An 18,477-nucleotide genomic window follows, 5' to 3' on the forward strand; every position below is an offset into this window, starting at 1 on the left:
AAGAGAGGAAACTCAGAGCGATATTTCACAGTGTGTTTTACATGCACAAGCGCACACATAAAAATTTCTCATGAAAAACACATTTGCATTCTTTGTCTCTGATCAACAATAAACTCCCACACACTGTCAACACTCACGATTCACATGCTGAAAGCTACCTATAAGTCTATTTCAGCCATTTCAACATCTGTATAGGTTCACAAAGAGGAAAATAGCTAATCTTTGACACTTAGCCAATTATCATTTAATACAGGAAAAATAGAAAGCAAAACTAACTAGAACTGGACACAGGATTAAAACTGTAAGGTATATTCTAAAACGGGGGGTATATTCTTAAATGGGTAAGTAGAGGTACTTAACATTTTTCAACAACAAAAACAATGTACTTTAAAAAAAAAAATTGCTGATCTACAAAATAAATCTATCATTACATATTGTAAAGGAAACCCGTCAGTTGTTTGCACAGATGTTGAGGGCAGACTGTTGTCCTCAGCGTTAAAACTAGCAACAGAATTATGAAAATAATTACAATAAAAATGATTTTTGGATTAATTCATCTAAGATTTATATATTTTTACGTTACAAAATCCATTAATATGACAAAAATTATGCAACATGAAGGTTCAAAATCCATGATTGATATATATATATATACACCCCAAAAACCTAAGACATGGCTGCTAATATTTAGATTGTGTTCCTTCTTTCATCTTTCTGATGTATGATGGTATAGTTTATTCCTCCGTGCTATAGAGCTCCATAGCTGGCTAAAAAACTATTAAAAAACAACAATAACAGGTGTTCCAGATATACTGTATAAGAACCATGGTGATGGAATAATCTGAGCCTTTGTAATGACCAAAAACTATATATTATGATGAATGACACACACACACATGCATACACACACAAAAACACACACTATGCATATGATAATTACTTCAGCACTACTACCAGATGGTCACCCACAGCGGCGCCTCCCTCCGCAGGTGGTGGTACTTTCCCCTTCGTTCACCTATCTCCTCTGCCCTGTGATCACACAACATCTGGTTCTGCCCCACACCATATACTTGTCTCTGCCTAATAAAACTGTGGCCTGGACCCTGAGGTCATTTTTTCTTTTATTTTCCATTTTTTTAACTGGGTGGTGGAAATTAGGACAGGAAGCAGCAGGAGAGATAAAAGGCAATGGAGCTGCACCAGGTCAGATTCAGGCATCGCAACCTGTTCAGTGTGAACGTCCAGGAGCGAAGGCACGGTGCACCAAGGAGCCGTCTGAGCGTTGAGAGGTGGAGCTGTCAATCACTAATATAACCAAGGTCAAACCAGAATATAAGGAGGTTTAGAGGGTGTGAAGGAAGGAAACGTTAACAAGCTGACCATACTAAGCCACCATGTCACTGACCAAATCATTTCAGCTCCTCAACTGCAATATCTACAAAGTCATGATAAGATAAGATAACAGTAAGAGACTAAACCTAACCCTCAAATACTGTTGCTGTGGGTCAAAATTTGGGTCAAATTGAACCAATTTTTACATTTGAGGGCTGTAAAAACACCCAATACACATTTATTTTAGCCGGACCTTTCCTAATGTGACCCACAGTTTACAAAAATGGAAACAAAATTCATACATTTCTGTGCAGCTGATGCACATTTTTATATATGCAAATGTACAAATTGAACCTGTGTTTATTTAAAAAAAAATATATATATATATATATATATATATATATATATATATATATATCAAAAATCAGCATTAAAACATGTTGTATTCTTCATACTCTATGAAATGTTCATCTGGATCATAAAATAGTGATTGTTAATGTCTTTTTCCCCCACAAAATTAATTAAACATTTATTAATGACTGATGGGGAATTTCTGAATGTGAATTGGTGTAGAGACTAATTATGAGTCAGCATATGAACAGTACAGTATGTGAGGGTTAAACTTACATCAAGAGTTAACTGAAGACTAATTAGTCACAAATCTTTGACCAGAACAAAACAAGTTAAATCAGCAAAATGATATGCCATTTCTAATACGAGCAGGAGCCCAGTTTTGCAAAAGCATTCTCAAACAACACCCAGAAACCCTATTATCTCCAAGGCTGCTGCCATTTTGTTACCCAACCCTACCTCTGACTCTGACATCCCACAAAATGAAGAATAGCAAGTAAAATCTTAATCTTCTTGGAAACATTTGCATGTACCGTGCAGTCCTCTCAACGTTTTCTCTGCACTAACGCCAGCGAGATAAATTACTATTCATTTGTTGTTCTTAGTGATTAAAATGATTGAGTCAAACCATAGCAATCATCATTCAGGTGGCGTAATTGGAAAAAGCTGCCATGTCATCCATTCCACAAGGCCTGAGCCAACAACATCATTATCTTGAAAATGTAAAAGAAAGATGCATTTAAGATTCATTAAACGTCCAGTCATGAACTTGCATATAGCACACTCCCCACTGCAATTACCTTTAAAAAGAAAACCCTGAAGACTGTTTGTATTTTCAGCAGTTTGGGTTTGACATAAGTTCAGTTTCCCAACAGACATGTAATATGTTTTAAATATCAAACACTCACCTCATGTGGGCTTGAAATGTGGTAGTAAGAGGTTGCAGCAGCTGTGGTGAGATTGGCTTCAGTTGATTGGATCCAAAAGGAAACTTCAGGCATTCTCATGTGTAGAAACAAGATTAATGTTGAACTCATTTTATAATTGGTTACATAGTTTTCAGAAAAATAAAGTTCCGTTTTTTAGGGTTCAAAGCAGCAGTGAGCAAACAAGGAAGTAAAAAGAGGGCGTGTCTTAGTTCAAAAATTAGGACAACAGGTGGATCATGACACCCACACACACACAAACCAAGAAGTAACAGACACTAATATCGTAGCCTATAATATTCATGTGTTGCTGTCTTCTGTGATTTAAATGACCAGTTAATAATGAATGAGTTAGTAATGAATATTCAAGTGCTGTAATTGCAAAAAGTTGCGATGTCATCCGATCCACAAGGCCTGACTAAACCAACTACAGAATTTTAACCACCGTGGAAATGCATTCAAGAATCTCTGAAGGCCGAGTCTGACGCACAGCCGACTTTCCACATGAGCTGATGTTTCTTTAAAGTAATGATCTGCAGCATTTTCATGTGAATAGTGTCTGCTTTGCTACTCTCGATTAATAATAGACAAAGCCATTTTTAATTCAAGCCTTCACTGTATGTTTGCAATGGAAAACATACTGAGTTTGGAAGTTTTTGGCAAACAACCTAAAGACACCCTCAGGATTAAAATCTTAAAAGTGTCACAATGCAGAAATCTGTCTTTGTGTGTGAGCTGAATGGTTGTACTTTTTAATACTTCTGCACCGGTTAATTGCAATACTGTTCCTTCTGACAGCTGCAGCCTTCCTGCAACTGAATCATAACATTTACCTCACTCGCGTATGTGTCTCATTTCTCTCTGATCAGAGATCCTCCAGGAGACGAGCGGCTCATCCTCTTGGAGCCCAACTTGGGAACCTGCCAGCATCAGACGGCTCAGTGTCCGGCTACGAAGGCATGAAATCCAGGAAGGGGGTTTCATGGCTAAGTGGGGCTAAGCAGAGGAGAGCAGGACATGTTAGAGTCATTTCATGGAGCATTTGACAGAGGGAAGTTGGACAGAATCCTGTCGGAGTCAATGTTTGTAGGATTTGAGACTCTTGGAAGTTGTTTTTCCTGTTCTGTGGTGGTGATGCTGTGTGCTCGGTGGAAGTCTGTGTCTTTGCACTGAATTAAAGAGCTTATGAGTATTGAAATGTTTCTTCTGGGCCTAGTCACACACACTTATGCAAAGTTAAAAATAGTGCTGGGATATATTTATTATTTTGGGCTTGGCCATCCTCTGTGTTCTATTTGTATTTTATCGAAAATACTTGTTTTATTTCCAAATCTGTTTTCTATCCATCATGTTTTTCCCTCTCAGATTAAATTTATGCCATTATGACCCCATATTTCCCCTAAGTGTAAACAGACCGATGGTTTCTTCCCTATTTTCTGTGTTAAAAGTTTTTTTGGGGGAGTCCCTTTTCCTAATTAAGAGTCAGACATAGGGAGTGTCGTATGCTATAGACTTTAAAGCTCCTTGAGTCAAATTTTTGATTTGTGATGTTGGGCTGTATCCATAAAATTAACTTGATTGATGACGGCCCAGGCTGAATATTCAGAAGGAAATAATTATTATGCCTCCAACAATAAAGTGACTGAGAATAAATAAAGTGAAGACTGCTTAGCTTTCCTCTCTCAGCAGATACCAGAAAAGCTTAGTCTCATATTTCAATCAATCAATCAATCTTTATTTGTATAGCGCCAAATCACAACAAAGTTATCTCAAGGCACTTTATACATAGAGCAGGTTCTAAACCGAACTCTTCAGGTTTTAATTTTAAAGAGACCCAACATTCCCACATGAGCAAGCACTTAGCGACAATGGCAAGAAAAAACTCCCTTTTAACAGGAAGAAACCTCAGGCAGAACCAGGCTCAAAGTGGGCGGCCATCTGCCTCGACCGGTTGGGGTAGAGGGGAGAGAGAGCAAAATAGGAGAGAGAGAGAAGCATATAGAAAATAAACATTGAAGCTAGAAGGTCCGGGACTGGAATCTGTCATCCGGACGTCTACAGGCCCAGATCGCCTGTGAGACGAGAAAGCACAGACAACTCCGGGGAAGAAGTGTAGGTTACTGAATGCATTAATAGTACATGAATGTTATTGGATATAGATGGATGGATAGAGAGAGAGAGAGAGGAGGAGAGAGGAGCTCAGTGCATCATGGAGGTAGGAGTCCCCCGGCAGTCTAAGCCTATAGCAGCATAAACTAGGAGCTGGCTAACTATAAGCTCTATCAAAAAGGAAAGTTTTAAGCCTACTCTTAAAAGTAGAGAGGGTGTCTGCCCTCCGGACCGAATCTGGGAGATGGTTCCACAGGAGAGGAGCCTGATAACTGAAGGCTCTGCCTCCCATTCTACTTTTAGAGATACTAGGTACAACAAGTAGGCCTGCATTCTGGGAGCGCAGTGTTCTGGTAGGTACATAAGGTACTATAAGCTCTTTAAGGTATGATGGAGCCTGACCATTAAGAGCTTTAAAAGTGAGGAGAAGGATTTTAAATTATATTCTTGATTTTACGGGAAGTGCAGTGAAGCTAAAATAGGAGTAATGTGATCTCTCTTTCTAGTTTTTGTCAGAACGCGTGCAGCTGCATTCTGGACCAGTTGGAGAGTCTTTAGAGATTTATTAGGACAGCCTGATAATAATAAATTACAATAATCCAGCCTTGAAGTAACAAATGCATGGATTAGTTTTTCAGCATCATTTTGAGACAGAATATGTCTGATTTTTGAAATGTTACGCAGATGAAAATAGGCAGACCTTGACATTTGTTTTATGTGGGAATTAAAGGACAGATCCTGGTCAAATATAACTCCTAGGTTCCTTACAGTAGTACTGGAGGCCAACGTAATGCCATCCAGAGTAGTTATATCATTGGATAATGTGTTTCTGAGGTGTTTAGGGCCAAGCACAATAACTTCAGTTTTTTCTGAGTTTAACAGCAGGAAGTTACAGGTCATCCAGGCCTTTATGTCCTTGATGCATGTTTGTAGTTTAGTTAACTGGTTGATTTCATTAGGCTTTATTGATAGATATAATTGAGTGTCATCTGCATAACAATGAAAATGTATTGAGTGTTTCCGAATAATGTTTCCTAAAGGAAGCATATATAAGGAGAATAGTATTGGTCCAAGCACTGAACCCTGAGGAACACTGTGTTTAACTTTTGTTTGCATGGAGGATTTATCATTGACATTTACAAACTGAAATCTATCTGACAGATAGGATTTAAACCAATGTAATGCTGTTCCTTTAATACCAATTAAATGTTCAAGTCTCTTTAACAGGATTTGATGATCAATAGTGTCGAAGGCAGCACTAAGATCTAACAGGACGAGGACAGAGAGAAGTCCATTATCTGATGAAGTTAAGAGGTCATTTGTAACTTTAACCAGTGCAGTTTCTGTACTATGATGAGCTCTAAATCCAGACTGAAAATCCTCAAATAAGCTGTTATTATTTAGAAAGTTACACAGCTGATTAGCAACTGCTTTCTCAAGGATCTTAGAGAGAAAGGGGAGGTTAGATATGGGCCTATAGTTGGCTAAAACCTCTGAATCAAGAGTTGGCTTCTTAAGAAGTGGTTTAATGACAGCTACTTTAAAAGACTGTGGTACATATCCTGTCACTAAACACAGATTGATCATATCTAATAAGGAAGTGCTAACAGAGGGAAAGACTTCCTTAAGAAGCCTAGTTGGAATCGGGTCTAAGAGACAGGTTGATGGTTTGGAGGAAGTGATCATTGAGGTTAGTTCTATAAGGTCGACTGGAGAGAAACAGTCTAGATAAATATCAGGTTTAACAGCAGTTTCTGAGTTTCCTATGTTAGAGGGTGAATCAGTGTGTATTTAGGGCAGGAGGTGATTAATTGTGTCCCTAATAGTTAAGATTTTATCATTAAAGAAACTCATGAAGTCATCACTACTGAGAGTTAAAGGAATACATGGATCAGTAGTGTTATGACTCTTTGTCAGTTTAGCCAAAGTACTGAAAAGAAACCTTGGACTATTTTTATTCTCCTCTATTAGTGATGAATAGTAGGCAGCTCTGGTGTTACGGAGGGCCTTCTTATATGTTTTAAGACTGTCTTGCCAGGTTAGGTGAGATTCTTCTGATTTAGTGGAGCGCCATATTCTTTCTAGTTTTCGTAAAATTTGTTTTAATTGTCGAGTTTGGGAATTATACCAAGGAGCTGTTTTCTGTTGTTTAATTACCTTCTTTTTTAAAGGAGCGATGGAGTCCAGAGTTGTTCTCAGTAAGTCTGCAGCGCTATCAACAATACAGTCAATCTGGGGGGGACTGAAATCAGAATAAGTCATCTCTGTTGTATTGATACATGGCATTGAGCTCAACATTGATGGAATTTTTTCTTTAAATTTAGTGACAGCACCATCAGACAGACATCTAGTAAGAACATGTCTGTCCAATGGTGTAGAGTCCAGTAATAAAAATTCAAATGTTATTAAGTAGTGGTCTGATGAAGAAGGATTATGAAGGAAAAATATTAAATGTTCAACTTCAATACCATATGTCAGAACAAGGTCGAGGGTGTGGTTGAGTTGGAAAACAGCTAAAGCATACTTACGGAAATATTCAATACAAACCATTTTGTATAATTTAGGAGTAGGCGGAAACTAAGGAAAAGGGTAGAATAATAATAAGTAAGGAATGTGACTGAGTTGCACCAGAGTCAATTAATGCTTAGCGGTTTGTCTTTGAGCCATACTGACACATGGTACGATGATAGCAGGATCTCATCTCAAGGCAATAATATATTCCTCACATTCTGTACAAATTATAAAGTTGTAGAAAAGTTAAAAAAAGAATAGTGGCTTGTTTTGAGTTGCAGCAGGCCTAAATCTGCACATTTAGTAGAGACTCATACAATTATACAGGTGTTCGATTTGTGTTGCAGGTCAACAACTGGAGACACATCCTGATACAAGGGCAAAAAAAAAGAAAAAAGAAGAAGCTCTTTCCAGATGTTTGAGGGTCAGATCTGGAGAGCTTCCTCAGTTTCCTTTGTCTACCATCTTGATTTACAGTCTTACGCCTTCCCCCCGCGCTTTAGCAACTTCTCGAACTTCCTCCCCAAATTCCAGAGGGATGGTGTCATCTGTGAGCTCTGCATCCTCAACATGAACACTGAAGAAAAAAAAAAAAACCCAAACCAAAACACTAAGTGAGCAGAAACAGGTGTCATCTCTGAACAGGCGCTTATCTGACCTCCTAGTAAGCTCAATGGCTAAACCGCCCCCTGTGTGAGGTAAGCGTGACATTAAACAAAATAATAGACTTCGTTAATGGCGACACGGTGCACGGATGGCAGCGGGGGCTGTAAAATAAAGGGTTTAGCAGCCTCTTGTTGTGGTTCTCTGTTGAGAGAGCGAGTGGGCTATGGTTGAAATGATCCATGACATTGCTCCGGGGGTGATGTGGAGAGCATTAAAAGCTTTGCAACTCTACTAAAGGAGAGCGAGAGAAATAATAAGGAAGGTAAAGTTTACTGGCCCTTTGGAGCAGGATGTTGCTGGTCGAGCTGAATGTGTTGTTATGCAAGTTGTTACGATGTGTCTGTATTAATTAGACCAAGTCCTGCATCTGTTGTGGACAAAAAACAGATTTGATTAGAAAAAGGTTCATTTTGAAGAGCTACAGCAAACAAAAGCATATGGACTCTAGAGTGATAGACCAAAAACTTTTTCGGTGTTTAATTGCAATCAAATAATTAACCAATACATTTTTTTAAAAAAGCAATTATGACTCAATTGATTTGAATTTGAACTATGTATTAAACTTTGTTTTAAAATGTAGCAAAACAATCATTTAGGTTTGATTGGTCTTACCTGATCAACACTTGAGAGCTGGCCAATCAGGGCTCCTGCTGCTGCTGCGGGTTAGACTATGGACTAATGGAAACTCTGCACATTAATGCAGGAAACAAATTAACTGTGAGATAAATAGGCACTAGACACATTAGTAATTGAAATAAAAGAATACATTCAAAAACTATTTAAAACTAATTTTGCAGTCACATTTTAAAATTCAATCATTACTTTATGATTTAAAAACACAATAAGATAATATAATTATTTACTGGTAAATTAAATCGTCTTTTAAAAATGTTTTTACTACAGATTATTAATTGGTAATTTAAATGCAAATTGAAATTTAAAATGTATATAAGCTTTTTTTAAATGCATAAGTTTATTAATTAATTATAATTAACACTGTTAATTTTCCAGTGGCACACCCAAGACTCCATATTATTCATGGTTTCTAAAGATGTTACTGTTTGGTTTTGCTTGAGATGTTTTTAGATGCATGGTACCACCTACTCATGGAGACTATGAGAGTCATCAGTATGAAGTGGCAATAAAGCTTTTCTGTCAAAACACATTAGGCTGATGTTTGCTGTTCATAAAGATATGATTTAATTGAGGTAAAGTCTTCCACTGGAGAGCTGCCATCCTCATCTTTCACAGATGTTTTTGGATCTCATTGTGCAGCTTTTGGCAGAGGACTGAAACAAGCAATGGTTACACGAGGAGGATCACCTGTTGGAGGGTTTTTTTTTTAATTGGAAAGAGATCAGGAACCTGAGTTTTCTTTCCAAAAATGGATTATCAGTGAGCCTTTCAGTATGATAATGCACAGGTGGAAGTTATGGTGCAAACAGTGCTAGACTTGTTGTGCAACTCAGAGTCAAAAGAAACAGAAACAGTCCTCTGATTCGGCACACTGAGCCAAGAACACGATGCATACTGATTGTTTCATGAATCATTGCACGAAAAAACAAACAAACAAATATCACCAAAAAGCAAAACATCTGATCAGTGATAACATGTAATAGGAACATTGTAATATATCTTTGGATTCATTTTTAGAAGAGATTCATTCTAAATATATACTTAACATCTTAATGACTTGAATAACAAATACAGTCTGGTGGCCTTTATGCAATCTCTTCTTTTAGTTAGAGTTAAGTGAGATTCAGAGTAAGGAGCAGCATTCAACAGATGAAGTGCTGAGAGATGATTATTGTTCTACAAATGATTGCCATATGTAGAAAAACTAACTAAGTAAAATATAACAAATAAGAGAATACATAGTGTTCAGTTCTGTGTTTTGAAAGTGGAATTTATTTATGGGAACATTTCACCTCTATACCACGAAGTCCTTATTGTAAACTAAATTTAGTTTCCCACAGGGACACTGTATATCTAGGATATTTAATGATATTAAAACCTCTCCTTTGGGCACAGTAAACAGTACAGCACGTGATAGTATGCAACAAGCTTTACGAGACGAAGCCTGGATGCACCGGCTTGCTCCACACATTCACATTTTGACTGTTGTCAATGAGCTGCAGTAAACCCACTGACTTCTGTGCACGCTCCATATTTCAGCTGTATTTGAATATCAGTGCGAGGAGGAAGGATATAGCTGAAACATTATCCCGTGTTCACAGTCGAGAGTACCAAATGTCCTGACTGATTGCAAACCCGTGTGACGGCTGTGACTCAGAGGTAGAGCAGGTTGTCCACTAATTGGAAGATCGGCGGTGCGATGGCTCCTTCACTCTGCATGTTGAATTGTCCTTGGGCAAGATGCTGAACCCCAAACTGCTGTGCCATCAGTGTCTGAATGTGTTTGAATGCATTAGATTCTCCTCCTGATGGGCAGGTTGGCACCTTGCAAGACAGCTCCTGCCATCAGTGTATGAATGTGTGTAAATGGGTGAATGTTGGCATGCAGTGAAAAGCATTTCAAGAAGAAAGGCACTATATAAATTCAGTCCGTTTCACCGTTTACCATCTGTGTGTGTGCATGTGGGCTTCCTCAGTGCACCTTAAAGGAAATGCTCTGAAGGTTATCGCCCCTCTATTGCTCAAAGGAAATCGAGAGAAAGAAAAAAAAAGAAAAGACGATCTCTCCTGTGGTCTGAATCTGACCATGGCACGGTGACACATTTCTCTGCATGTACTGCTCCCTCTGAATCTCATACACACACACCATGAGTCAATAAAAAGCTGTGAGGGATAAAAGCACAGGATGAGGAGAAGGAATTTGTCTCCTTCCACCGCTTTTTCCTCTGTTCTCATAGCTTAGTTCCTCTCAACACATGCTGGCTTAGGTAGCTTTAATGGTATTTGGTTAGGACGTCACCTTTGACCTCCAGAATAAAAACAGTGGCAGGGAGCTGCTCAACAGGTCCCCTGTGAGGGACAATGGAAATGACGTTGGACTTAATAACAGGAAACACAATGGTGTTCGGGGAGATTACCTCAGTGTATTCGACAGATTGGTTACACAGTAGCCAAAATGTTGGTTTCAGTTACATTCGTACATCAGCTGCTGCATGATCCCCTCCCACAGGAACTGATGACGTTTCATCGTTTGTTATCTTATTTGTATCCATCAAACGCTCTCTTTTTTTCTGTCTCTGAAAAAGACATCAGAGATTGGACCTGACAGATCTGACATTTGACAGCAGGATGAGTCACTCCTGCTTAATTGAAGACTCACTTGATCCCGGTTCAAAGCCGTGGCCGAGGAAAGAAAAGCGAGGAGGCAGGCGAGGTTGTAAACAGGATGGAACAGCCTTCCGTTTTATTCTAAATTTGATATGTACAGGAAAAGTGGCTGTATACATTTCTTAATATATCATGTAAAAGTTTTCTGGAAAAAAAAAACAAAAAACAAAAAACAAAACAAAACAATTGCACATCTGCTTCCATTTCTTTTTATACTTTAAAACACATCATGGTACAGCATGGTTGAAGGCAATGTCAAAACGGGATACAAATACACTGATAACCGCTCATAAGTGTTGGCTCTTGTGATTAAAAAAACTAAAACAAAAACAAAAAAAAACATGTTCAGGAAGGAGTACCCCAAAAATGACACATTTTAATATGATATTAAAAATGTTAAAAAACACACTGCAGTCTGTGTGCTTGTAGTGTCACTGAAAAACAAATCACATCGTGTCCCTCTTTGTGTAAAATATTATGATATTATCTCAGGCACTTATCGATATCAGACCCCGTAACTGGACAGCTAATATGCTAAATCCATCACATTTGGAGCACAGGTTGAATACATCCTTCTAAATGTGCTAGTCTGCATTTAGACACGCACTAGTGTTCACAGCAGGAAGTGCTGGCCGCTACAACCAAACACTTTATTTCAAACTAAAAACCATTCATAGTGGAGATATTTTTCGCCCTCACCTGCGCGGTTTGTTTCTAATTTGGTAACATTTTACAATGGCCCATTGTATCGTGTATTAGCGCCATTGTGCATTTGTGTCGTCACACCAATGTACATACAGCACATTATGCAGAGGGAGAAATTTTATTAGCTTAAAGAAGAGTAGTGTTGTGAAATTTCCTCATGATAAAATGCAGAATGTACTTGTTAATTACCATTGAAAAGCTGTTTTTTTTTTTTATCTTACTTCATATTCCTACTTTTACCCTGACTAAGCCTGGGTCTTTCCCAGCAAGGGTCTTCATTAACCAACAGGAGATAATGTATATCATGCAGCTTCTATCTGCATATGGAGCGTGTGTAGGAGTGAAGGGCAATTACGCACAGCCTGTTTATTTTCCACAGCTTGATGGTGTCTATTTTTTATTTTTATTTTTTTATTTTTTCTATTTCCCTTTTGTTTAAAGTTCAAACCTCGGCTCAGTCTCATTTGTTCGCTCGCAGGCAGACGCAGTCGTGTCACAAACATTAGTGATGTCAATGGAAACAAGAGGTTCAGTCTAAGAGGTTGCCACCTACAACAACAATTACAGTGGTGGGCTGGTGGGCTGTGGCAGTGATTTTTAAGCTTGTGTCACCCACGCCCAAGGTCTTCTTCCAGCCTACAGCTAGAGCAGCTGGTTCTCCTCCTCTCTGGTTAAAAATTACCAATCAGTTTCTGTATGTAGTGTCTGTTCATAACGGTACAAAACACTGGGCAAAGTATGGTGCATAATCAGACCTTCATAAATTAGTTAGAAGGGTCTGTTCAACCAAATTACAAGAAAAAGATATGAAGATATGTATATAATTGTCCAGGATTTGAGATATCTGCCTCTGAAATTTCTGCCTTAAAGGAACAATTTGACATCTAGTAAATTAGCTTATTCGCCATCTTATTCAAGTTAGATGAGATGATTAATATCACTCTCCTGTCTGTACATTAAATATAAGGCTATAGCCAGCAGTCCTTTAGCTTAATTTATTAGTGCACTTCATAGGTGCTGGTAAGGTGGATTTCGTTACCGTTGGACAGAGCCAGGCTAGCCGTTTCCCCTCAGTTTCCTGTCTTTGTGCTAAACTAAGCTAAGCTAAGCTAACTGGGAGTTCTATCAATCATCTCACCCACCGGAAAGCAAATAAACATGTTTTCCCAAAATGTTGAGCTATTCCTTTAATACAGTGGCGTAAATGGAATTTCATTTGTTTATGTTTTTTTTTTTGAAAGTTATGAGAGTATTAGTCCAAACTCTTCTTGCCCTGCTTGCTAACTAACAGAAACCCGCTAGCTTGCACCTTTGTGATTGACAAGCGTTAACTACTTATAGAAGTTTACCAACTGGTCCAGCAAGTGGTCTCTACATCAATAGGCTTATAGCACTGCCTATCTCACAAGAACACTCATTTTTTTGTAAAAAATGGTTCAAAGGAAGATTTCTGTACATTTTATTTAACTGTAACTCTTTTGTTCGGTGAGCTCCATAAACAAACTCCCATTCACTTCCTCTGTATTAACATGGCAGCAGAAAACTCAGAAATAGAGATGTCAAAACCCAAATAAAATCTAAATAAGCAAGAAAATTTTGGGTTTTTTTGTAATTTGGTTGGATCTATACCCTTTCAAATCCAGCAGAGCTAAATCCATCCACCAACTGCTGTGTTTTTCAAGCAAGCTAGCACCCCTACCTGCTCTCTCTTTTCAAAACCTGTCTGGAGAAGAGTGTCAGCTAAATGCTTACAAAGGTAGAAATACAAAAAGCAATTACAGCAATTAAAAGCAATTAACTCCTGTGTACAATTTTGCCTTTTGTTAAAAAACAGGAAAAAAGCTCAAGCTAATCGCACACTGGGAGGCTCATTGTCTCTCTACCCATCTTTATTCTGGCTCTTTTTTTTTTTTTTTGCTTTTATTCCTCCCTTTATGTCAGAAGCTGGGCCCTCTGTCGGTGCCTCTGGTGGCAGCGTTCTTTGGCTCTGGCAGGCAGCAGGTGGCTTGTGATGAAAAATTCAGTGCAGAGCCTGACTCGGGAGACAGGGAGGAGGAGGAGGAGGGTGGTAGTGGGTAGCAGGAGGATGAGTAGAAGAGGGGGGTGAGATGAGAGGAGACGAAGGTGGGAGATGAGCGAGGAGAGGAGAGCAGAGAAGGATAAAGGTGGGAGAGGCGGGGGTGAGGTAGAAGAAAGGAGGGTAATGAACAAGAAGAGGATGGGAGCCAGAGCTCCAGACAGACAGGCAGGCGGGCCAGTGAGTCAAGCCCAGAGTGGTGCAGGGGGGCCAGGCAGCAGATCAGAGCTGTCTACCCTCTCTGCCTGGGTCTCCTCCATGGAGATAACACACAATATGAATCATTTATGAAGAGGGGAAGGCAGGGGAGGGGGGGGGGGGGGGGGGGCTTTTTTTTATTATTAATAACTCACGCTGTGCCCTGCTTCTTTCATACACTTTGCCTTGCTTTCTCTGCTCCCCGGGGAGAACTCAAGTGAGAGAAGAGAGCTCAATCGCAGAGGAGAAGACGCTGAAAGAAGACAAACAGAATGCAGAAACACCGCCGGTGTCGGTTGGGGTTGAATGTCAACCTTAGTGAGGCGAAGAAAGGATGATTTGTGACCGGAGGGATAACTCATCCACGGGACACTTTGTAAAGCCACGACACACACTCTCGATCGTGAAACATGTACCTTGTCACATGCCCACACACACACACACACACACACACGCACGCACGCACACACACCCACACAGAGCCTTATGCCTCCTCATGGGCTCAAAAGAACGCCCACACACTTGCCTGTCTGCCCATTTGATTGTCAGTACTCAACGGTGCCAGATCTCGATGAATCAGAGTCCTGGACGACTGTATACAAGCATCGTGTTCGTGAATGCAGAGAAGGCACTGAGCGTCTCATATCTGTAGGAGGGTGAGTGACTGACTGATTACTGGTACTGTATAGGTCATCGGCACAGTGAGGGATTGAACACAAACACCCACATACTGAGTACACTTCACAACTGTTTACCTCTAAGATCATCGCTAAGCTATAAGACCTATAAGGTTGTCCTTTGTCAAGATTCATAGCGCCCACTTTTGACATTTCTTCAAGGTAAGCCTGAAGCTCCTGAACCCAAAAGTTCTCTGTTCAGATCTTTATCCATCAGTTTGTACGTACTCCTCAAGAATAAAAAAGTCTTCCTTTCTCTGATCCTAATCTGTTAAGCCTCGCTAACTGCGAAGGCGAAGGTGGCACATCTTGGCGGTATGGACCCTTGGGGGACGCCGGGTCCTTCAGGTGCGGTGAGGTGTACCCGTCGTAGCTGCTGTTGCCGGTGCTCTCCTGCATTAACTTCCCTTTGGCTTCCTGTTCTCGGCGCCTCTGCTCCTGCCTCAAGAGCTCCTGGGCCTCCAGAAGCACTCTGGCGTTGACACCGCCGCCGCCTGGGTAGCCGTTCCTCGAGCCCTGGTAGCTGGAGTACCTGGGGTTCTCCTTGGCGGTCTGGAAGCCCTCGCCAGGTGGATATGCCTTGTCCCATGAGTCCTGTGAGATTGTGCTGGGGTTCTTCCTGGGTTGTCTGTTACGAAGAGAGGAGGACAGGAAAAGAAAATGTGAGATGTGGTTTAAGTTTTAGTTTCATGTAATTCCTTGGACATCCTCAATGGCTTATCAGTGATTGTTTTGCTCAGTTTTCACTTCCTGCTATCCTTACATGTTCTACCTTGGGATGTCATTTTTAGAAATAACCCAGTCTTCATTTAACTTGAGAGTAGTGTAACAAAGGTTTTGAGACACTTGATTGCATGTTTTCTGCACACATCTCAGTATCAGTACAATCAGTATTAATCCCATTGATTATGAAGGAAAGAATCAAAATATGAAAAAATATCTCTCTGAATTTAGTCTCTTTCTTTCTGTTTTTCGAACACAAACACTTTATTTCTCTATGACCCACAGAGTGAACCCTCTTAACCACATATCGAGAGCTAGTCTGGTAGGAAAGAATCTCTGCAGCAACAAAAATGTTTGTTGAAAACTAGTTATCTCTTGTGGGAGATGGACTAATGTTTTCATGTTTTGCTGAAAGATTGTTATATTGTCAGTCGCATGGTAGCCAAGACATCACATTCAATGGAAATGAGGCTCAATTACAGCCTCACAAACTGCCTCTGGGCAAGCACCAGCCCACGGTAACAACATACAGGGATACCTAACCATGTCAAAGTCCCCTTCCAGCCCATTAGGCTCATTTCGAGACAGACAGAAACAACCATCGGATCTGACAGACAGTAATAGCAGGCCTTTCGTAGTTGGAAAAATGAGGCGACCATCTTGTCCTCAATAGATTCGCCGGGGCTGATATTTGACACCTGACACAAGTGTCTTAGAGGAACGGTTGGCTTTCATGCTTCTGGTGGGGCTGCCCTGCCCTTTACCAGAAAAACGTGGGGAAAAAATACAGATGTGTGACATCACCTCTCATTTCTGCTTGGCTAGCCTCTTTGTGGCAGCCCTGCCTTTTTGTGTGTGTGTGTGTGTGTGTGCGAGCCCATACGATATGCATGAGTGTCCCGAGCCCTACAGCTCCACCCGTTTATCTCGAGGGCAACGCAAAAAACGAGAGCAGACACAGAGAAGAAGAAGACACACAAAAACATCAATGGGGTTTTGACTCTGAGCCATGCATAATTAGCAGGTTTATCAGCCAGCTGTGAAGAAACTGCATTATTCCTGTGTTTGGATTTGAGGAGGAAGGGGTGAAAAAAAATCCTTAATGAGAATAGAAAAGACCTTTGTTTTTATTCAACAAAGATTGAATGCAATTAGGAATGGATACACTTCTCGATCAGTGAGATAGGAGAGTATAGCCCAGGTTTATTCTTCCACACGGTTGAGTGATTCCAATCTTCAGAGACAGGCGTCCTCGGCATCTGATTTCATTTCATATGTTGACAAAGAGGCCAAAGCTGGTCTGCCTCCCTGCTGAGAAATGCAAACCGAATCGCTCCCTTTGTATGATGCTGTGCCAAGGGTGAGCATGTACATATGTGGTAAATACAGAAAGATGTACACTGTTCTGTATTCTGTGCATGAACACACCGAAGCTTGACAGATGATAAAAAAAAGGAGGGTGACGGAGTGAGATTGAGAGAAAAAAGAGAGACTTTGTGAGAGGTTGTAATGGAGGGCAGATAGACATGTAGCTGTGACATGCATTCATGCAGGCACACACTACTGAGACCAAATGCCACTGCAGCTGTTGCAGCCAGTGTTTGGTCTCCCATAATGGCATTACTTTGGCTCGGAGATCAATGGTGCTCATCAGTGATGAATATGAGGGCCCTTCATCCACCGTCATTGTTTCAAATGGCAGTGGTTTAAATTCACTCAGAGCTCCTTGTTTAGGAAAGGGTCTCACCCAGAAGGGAACTGACCTTTATCTAAAAATGAAAGCTGTTTTTTAAGGAGTGCAACCGCCATAAATAACAGCTCCATTCAGAGTCTCACCCTCTACGAACAACACAAGCCCATATAAATCCCAGCTAGGCTGCGCTCCCTGAAACACCATATTTACTCCATCTTACCCTCTGACTTTACATGATGGTATTCTCTAAGTCAAACAATAGTTAGTGTTCTCAAGATACTACAGCTGGGTTTATCCAAACAGAACAGTTTCTTAATGGAATTAGTGGGAAAGTGAACAGACTTGGCCACAGGATGTTGCCTCTGACCGCTGGAGCGAGACAGTAGTTCATTAATCTTTCAGCAAAGCTGCCTGCAATATTTATCAAGAAAGGGATTTATGTCGATAACAGTGGATTAGAGTATGATGGCGAAGTAATAGAAGATAATGTACTTAAGGTTGTATAAGTGCAAGATGATATGCACCAGAATGGATCTGCTTGGTTTGGCCTTGCAGGGTGTTTGAGAGTGAGTAATTACAGACTACTCTGGGAAACACAATGACTTTAAATAACGTTTCCGTCTGGACATGCCATTCCAAAATTAACCGAAGGCTAAAAAAGTCCTTTAAAAAAAGGACCATTTGTAAGCTTTAGCTTTAGTATACTTTACATTTTAGAGTTTTGGATGCATTTGTTTCGCTTGAGGCAACCATTGGTTTCCATACATTTCCTTCCATTATGAAAATCTATTAGCAGACTCTTGACTGTTTACGGAGTCATGTAATCTATCATAGTGAATATAAAGTTGTAATTTATGTTACTTTACTGTAGCATGATAATGAGATTCAGTTGCTGTGTTAAGACCTGGATATACTCAAAAACACACATGGCTGGCGGACCTGCACGTCTTTCTGTTTACACTTCATTAGGAGTCTGCAGACGTGGACGTGCTCACACATTTGGCTACAGGCAGGTGGCAAATTTGACATCAGGTGACCTTCATGGTCATGCAGATGCAGAAATCATAAATAATAAATGATGGATTACACAACTCAAATAGTATGCAAATATATTTTCCTATAATACACAAATAAAAAAAAGGCACACAAGCTAATAAAGTCTGTCTTTCAACTTGAGGAAAAACGGCAACAATGGTCACAGTCCTG

At 40.1% G+C, this 18,477-nt stretch overlaps 1 protein-coding gene across 5 annotated transcripts in view; it reads right to left on the minus strand.

Moving 5' to 3' along the window:
* Positions 1 to 11,303: 11,303 nt before the first annotated feature.
* LOC133990255 (partitioning defective 3 homolog) overlaps positions 11,304 to 18,477 on the minus strand; it is a 260,186-nt gene continuing 253,012 nt past the window's right edge. For all 5 annotated transcript variants that reach the window (XM_062428507.1, XM_062428506.1, XM_062428503.1 and 2 more), the window contains one exon: positions 11,304 to 15,483. In XM_062428507.1, the coding sequence (XP_062284491.1) occupies positions 15,087 to 15,483 (397 nt within the window). In that variant the 3' untranslated portion in view covers positions 11,304 to 15,086. The remainder of the gene's footprint in view (positions 15,484 to 18,477) is intronic.

The sequence above is a fragment of the Scomber scombrus genome, chromosome 11 (assembly GCF_963691925.1).
Source record: "Scomber scombrus chromosome 11, fScoSco1.1, whole genome shotgun sequence".
In the NCBI taxonomy this organism is placed as follows: Eukaryota; Metazoa; Chordata; class Actinopteri; order Scombriformes; family Scombridae; genus Scomber; species Scomber scombrus.